The sequence below is a fragment of the Galeopterus variegatus genome, unplaced genomic scaffold (genome assembly GCF_000696425.1).
Source record: "Galeopterus variegatus unplaced genomic scaffold, G_variegatus-3.0.2 Scaffold3890, whole genome shotgun sequence".
NCBI lineage: Eukaryota > Metazoa > Chordata > Mammalia > Dermoptera > Cynocephalidae > Galeopterus > Galeopterus variegatus.
Genome location: NW_007730001.1, coordinates 205262 through 212195, shown reverse-complemented (window position 1 = coordinate 212195; position 6934 = coordinate 205262). Strand labels below are relative to the sequence as shown.

The following is a 6934-nucleotide window of genomic DNA, read 5'->3' as shown; positions in this document are numbered from 1 at the left end:
GGGCCATAATAATCATATACATTGTATATTGACAAAATAAAAAATTATAAAAAAAAAAAAAATAAATAACCTACAGAGTGGGAGAAATTATTTGTAAACTGTGCATCTGATGAAAGACTAATATCCAGAATATAAAAGTAACTCAAACAACTTAAAAGTAGAATAACAAATAGTCTGATTTTAAAAATGGGAAAGGAGCTGAATCAGCAATTCCAAACGGAAGATATACATATGGCTGACAGATACAGGAGAAAATGCTCAACATCACTCCGCATCCAGGAAGTGTAAATCAAAGTCACATTGAAATATGTCATTCCAGTTAGACTGGCTACTATGAAAATGCAGAGAATAACAAATGCTGGTGAGAATGCAGAGAAAAAGGAACCCTCCTGTATTGTTGGTGGGACTGTAAATTGGTGCAGCCCTAATCAAAAACTGCATGGAGTTTTCTCAAGCAAGTACAGATAGAACTGCCATGTGACTCAGCAATCCCAGTGCTGGGTATACATTCAAAGGATTTGAAATAGTCATGTAGAAGGGAAACCTGTACTCCCATGTTCATTACAGCTCTATTTACAGTAGGCAAGAGTTGGAACCAACCTAAATGACCATTATTGGATGACTGGATAAGGAAAATGTACTATATTTCTACAATGAAATACTACTCTGCCTTTAAAAAGAATGAAATATTGCCATTCACAGCCACATGGATGAACGTAGGAAAAATTATGTTAAGTAAAATAAGCCAGGTACAAAAAGAAAAATTTTGCATGTCCTCACTTATATGTGGCAACTAAGAAAATAAATAAGTAATTTAATAAATATATAAAGGAAATATACAACAATCACAATATTGCATTAAACTTCAAGAATAGAAAACAGAACTGAGTTACTAGAGGTAGGAAATGCTCAGGGGGATGGTGCAAGGGAGGTATTTGTAAAGGGTCAGAAAAATTGATTATACTGTATAATGAAGAATATATTACCCTAATTTGAACATCACATATTGCACACGTATAATGAAGAATATATTACCCTAATTTGAACATCACATATTGCACACATTGATATCCAATTCTTTACCTCAAAGATATGTACAATCAACTATGTTGCAATGAAAAAAACTCAAGTAAAAAAAGGTTTTTATTGAACCCTTACTTTTTTCTTTAGTTCTCTTTATGTATATCCAGATTCTAACCTATATCTTTTTCCTTCTCTGTAAAATTTTTTTTTTTTTCACATTGCTTCCAATAAAGGTGTACTGGCAACAAATTCTCTCAATTTTGTTTCCTTGAGAAAGACTATATCTTTTCCTCTTTTTTACAGGTTGATTTCATAGTGCACAGGACTTTAGGTTGTAGGTATCCTTAATCAAGTGTTTGGATATTTCACTGTACTCCCTCCTTACTTACATGGATTCTCAGTAGATGTTGGGTTTAATTTTTATCTTGTTCCTTTTTACGTATGATATTTTTTCCTTGCTCTGGCTACAGATTTTTTATTATTTCTGATTTTCTGAAGTTTGAGAACAACATGCCTAGATGTAGTATTTTGGCATTTATCTGGTTCTGTGTTATCTTAACTCCCTTGATCTTTGGTTTGGTGCCTGATATTAATTTGTGGAAGTTCTCATACATTATTGTTTTAGGTGTTTCTTCTATTTTTTTCTCCATCTCTATTCTGCTGGTTTTCTCATTACTCTCTATTACAATTTTTGACATTGTCCAACACTCTTCAGATATTATGTACTGTTATTTTTGTCGTTTTGTTTCGTGTGTATGCTTTTCAGTTTTCAATTTCTTTGATCTATCCTCAAGCCCAGAGATTTTTTTCTCAGCTATCTTCAGTCTACCAAGTCGGTGAGAGTGTGGTGCCAGTACTATCGAGGACCATAGTTTGATCCCTATACTGGCAAGTTGGCTTCCCCCGTGTATCTTTCTAACATCTATATAATTATTTAAAGGATTTTCACTCATAGAACTACAAATATGTTGGATTTCCAAACAGACCAAATGCAAATACATATATATATTTAATAAATTATATATTCATATAAGGAATTATATTGGTAGACTTTTTAATACTGAACTTTCCTTAAATTGTGGAATAAATTTAGAAAATTTCTTTTTGTTCTTCACATTCTACTTTTCCTCTATCTTATGTTTAAAGATAAAGTGCTTCTGCAGACTTTCATTGTTCTTTTTTGGTTTTGTTTTGTTTTTACTTGGAATCTCTTAGGTTTACTCATTCATTCTGATGGCTTCAGGTAACATTGAAATTAGATATTTCCCTGCCTTGGACTGAATGTCCCCCCAAAACTTGACACCTTCTGTGATGGTGTTAAGATGGTGGGAAATCCTATTATGGTAGTTGAAATATGGGGCTGTAATGATGTGATTAGATCGTAGGACCATACCATAATGAATGGGTTAATAGTGGTGGGCAGGGATGTTGTTTTGAGGGCTTTACAAGAAGAACACATCGAAGGTTAACCTATCTCTGCTTTGCAGTTTTCTGCCATGTGAGACCCCTGGGTCATTGTCATCTGCACTGAGGTCTTCACTGGCTGTGTTCCCTGGACTTTTGACTCCCCAGCTTTTGAATATGCAAGCAGTAAATTTCAGTTTCTAACAAGTCACCCAGTTCTAGGTATTTTGTTATAAGCAACAGAAATGGACTAATACATTTCCAAATCTTTAACTTCAGCTTAGATACCTTTCTTGAACTCTGGATTCATGTATCCAATTGCCATTTGCACATTCCCACAGATATTTCAAGTATAATGTATTCAAGTCTGTTTTATTTCTGCCCATTATATTTTTCTGTCATTCTAAAAACTACACTTTACAGTGCCTGTACCTAATTAGCTCTGATTATGTAGAGAGCTTAAGAGTAAAACACTTATTTTCTGCACAGGAGCTTAGCACCACAGTGTCTTTCTGGTTTTTGTTTCCACATTAATTTCCTCTTCTGTATGCTTACTGGTCTGTTATTTTATTTTTCTCTTGGTTGGCCCTTATGGGGATCTGAACCTGTGACCTCAATGTTATGAGAAACATGGTCTCCCAAGACAACTAGCTAACCAGACTTGCCCTATGTTCTAATGCAGCTGGTCTTTAACCACCCTGTTTTCTTCTGCTCTGACTCTCTCTAAAGCTTTTTCCATTCTCCTTCTAGTGGATGGCTATTAAACTGAAAATCTAATATGTAACTGATTTGTATTTACAAAACCACATTATTTATACCCTGTGTTTAGAAAGTGGCAGTGTTCATTCTCATGCAGACAAAAGCAATCCTTTGGCATGTGGGAAGGAAATTTTGGAGTGTTTTTGTATATGCTTTCAGTTTATAAGTAATTAAAAAACAGCAATTTTATGTAATGTTTCACTTTTCAAAATGGAAAAATATTTAAATGCAGAAGCATTCCATAATGTGTTTCTTTAATAGTGTGTGTATCTGTTATCACTGCCCATGAGCACTCACTTAGACGTGGTGCCATGTGTGCTTACATTAACATGGGGTGTCTTCCTTTGCTCTTGTGAGTTCAGTTTTACTGTTGCCTCACACTCATGAGAACATGTGGTTCACATGGAAGAGCTTAACATCTTTGGCATTTCAGTGAAGTGCAAACAATGCAACATAAAAATATTTTTTGTCTTATCCCATTCTCTATTGAACTGTCAAAATTTGTTAGTCTGACACACTGGTTCAGGTATGTATTTATACGTATGTCTTCAAACCTGATTACAAACTTCTTGGAGAAGTGATATTTTATTAACACTTTTATCACTAGCAAGAAGAATGGTTCTTAGCTATAAGGTAATCTTTGTAATCCTATTTTTAGTAATCAGTATATTATTACAGTGACAGGATATTCCTGCTAGTTTTTATTTTTAACTACACTATAGGGAGAATAGAAAAGCAGCACCTTATTTAACACATAAGACCCTCATCCTCACCCAAAAGTGTGAAATCTGAGATTCCTGTTTTCTGACCCAGGGCTGGTGGCTTGAATTGAGATCAATGTGTCATTCCAGGAGTTGGTGTCATTTGAGGATGTGGCTGTGGACTTCACCTGGGAGGAGTGGAGGGACTTGAATGATGCTCAGAGGACATTGTACAGGGATGTGATGCTAGAGACCTACAGCAGCCTGGTGTCATTGGGTGAGTGAAACTCCCCAGTAACTTTCAGGAGAAACATTTACAGCAGCCTGGTGTCATTGGGTGAGTGAAACTCCCCAGTAACATTCAGAAAAATTTTTTTGTTTTTTTTTTATAAAAATAGGAATGGTTTATAGGGTTTTATTCTATTTGATAAAAAAATACATTTCATGAAAAACATATCATCCCTGTCTAACAAGTTTCAAATTGACCTCTGTATTGTGTAATTTCTGGAGCTGAGCTCTTGTCATTCTTCCAAGGATCTGGCTTTGCTGTTTTATAAAGTCCTATGTTACTTCCCACTAACAGGGCACTGCATTAATAAACCTGAGGTGATCCTCAAGTTGGAGAAAGGAGCAGAGCCATGGATAATAAAAGAACACCCAAACCAGAGCCTTCAAGGTTAGTAAGCACATCCTGGGCAGAGGCCAGGGAGAGTAAAACCCAGCAGATGTTGGCTGTGTTCAACTGTTTCTAGCAATTTTTCCACAGGTGACTGAGTTGAGGCTGGCTCATCTTCTTGCATCAAACACATGTATTGTATATTCTCTTAGATGGACCCATACACATATATCTCCATATTTTATTTTGCTGTTAAAATTTTAACATGTTTTCCTAAAATATAATCCCTATGTTTCTCTTCTTTGACATTTATTTTTGCTATTTACTTTTTCAGTATTCTCAGTTGCCATAATGTCCTGCACTCTGATGGACATGGTTTTTCAGACTCTGTCCTTTTGTGTTACTTAAACTAGAATATCTGATACTGGGTAATTTATGAAGAAAGAAACTCTAGCTCTTTTCTGTTCTGGAGGCTGAGCATTCCAAGATCTAGGAGCTGCATGTGGTAAGGGCCTTGTTTCTAGTTGGGATCCTTGACAGAATCCCAAAGTAGTGCAGGATATCACATTGGAAGTTGATAAGAAAATAAGAGGTCCGGGTATGAGCCTTCTGTACCACATCAGAAATTATGGAGCTGAGGCAGACCTAGCATAAGGCATAGAAAAGGAGAGTTCTGGAATTTATAGAAGAACCAGGAGACTCATGGTATCAAGGTCGAGGGAAACAAGGGTTTCAAGTTGAGGGACTGAGATTGCTGCTTGGAAGTGGAATTTGAAGTTAGTATTTTTCTCTTCTCTTTGTGGAAATCAATCTAAAACAAGAAAGAAATTTAGAAATGTACAGGAGACTATTTTTTATGAGAGTAATACCCATCCAAAACTCCAGTGCATAATACTAAATCTTTCATGAGCAGTGAATTATCAAGTGGGAGTGTGTGTTCCAGAGTTTGGGAAGAGAATAAAGGTTTAGTTTATAAGGAGTCAAAAACACCCTTTTCAAAGATGGTGGGCAAAGCTTTGGTTGCAGAACCAAATATTTTAGAACAGCAGGGTATCTGTTGGGGTGGACTGAAGTTTCCTGTATAGTAATGGTTATTTGAAGCACAGGAAGTGAGGTTAAATGAGTAATTTGTAGGAGGCTCTGTTTAGGGTGGGAAAAAGGAGATTTTATTATTTGAAAAACTTCCACATGCCCATAGCCATTTCCTAGGGAAGAGTAAAAAGTACAGAAACATTAATGCAAAATTCTTAACCTAAGTCATTTTGCTCCACTTGTGATGAAAATTTGGATTGTTCTTCTCCTGAAAGTAGCCAATGAAGGAAAACCTAACCATATTTGAAGTTGAAGAATGAGAAAAAGAGCAGCAGGAGATAACCTCTATTGTCATAAAAGTAAAATAGAGTAAAAACTGTAAAAAATAGTGTAAAAAACTGTAAAATAGAGTAAAAATTATAAAAATAATATAGAGTAAAAAGGAAAGTAGAGCAAAAAACCAATGGAAGGTGATAAGCCATCATTTGAAATTTGCAATTAGGAAAAACATAAAAATTATCAAATATTTTATCATGATTTTAAAATGAAAAAAGTGAACAAAGAAGCAAATTATAATGTGACATAATGTTAGAAAATATCGGGCCGGCCCGGTGGCGCACTGGGTAGTGCGCCGCTTGGGAAGCGCGGTGGCGCTCCCACCCGAGGGTTCGGATCCCACATACGGACCGGCTCCCGCTCACTGGCTGAGCGAGGCGCGGGAGCAACGCCGAGGTTTGCAATCCCGTTGCCAGTCCCTGGTCCGGTACGGGGGCAACACTGAGGGTTGCGATCCGTTGCCGGACACGGAAAAAGACCAAAAGACAAAAAAAAAAAAAAGAAAATATATTAAGACAGCATAACATATGAAAGTATGAAGAAAACCCATATACTCCTGAAATAATAGCCATTATTGATATTCATAAAATCTTTTATTACTAGGGTTGGGAGAAACTTCTCTACCTTTACATGAGCATGCAATAAGATATGCTTATGTGTGGTTCATCAATTTTTTTTTTGTCATTTCAGATATCCAGATAATCAATGATCTAATTGAGAGGAGCCCTGAAAGTCATGGTAAATATTTGTGGCAAGGTGTAATCATCAATGGCAACCAATCAACTGAGGAGAGAGTGGAGTTAGGAAAATCATTGAATTTGAGTTCAATGCATATTTTAAATCTGGTTATAAATAATGGAAACTATTCAGGAGTGGGGCATGAGGAGTTTAATGTATGTCAGAATGCACTTCTTTCAGAGACTGATGTCATGTATCCTGGAGAGAAAACTGATGAGGATAATACATCTGAGAAATCACAGAGTCATCATGAGCATCTTAGTCAGCATCCCAAGATTCCAGATGAACGACTTTTTGAATATAGTGGAAAAGGACAATCCTCCAA

The 6934-nt window shown here is 36.0% G+C and overlaps 1 protein-coding gene across 2 annotated transcripts in view; it reads left to right on the top strand.

Moving 5' to 3' along the window:
• LOC103601806 (zinc finger protein 717-like) overlaps positions 1-6934 on the top strand; it is a 38126-nt gene that overhangs the window by 20849 nt on the left and 10343 nt on the right. For both annotated transcript variants that reach the window (XM_008586222.1, XM_008586223.1), the window contains exons 2-4: positions 4038-4164; positions 4471-4563; positions 6562-6609. In XM_008586222.1, the coding sequence (XP_008584444.1) occupies positions 4038-4164; positions 4471-4563; positions 6562-6609 (268 nt within the window). The remainder of the gene's footprint in view (positions 1-4037; positions 4165-4470; positions 4564-6561; positions 6610-6934) is intronic.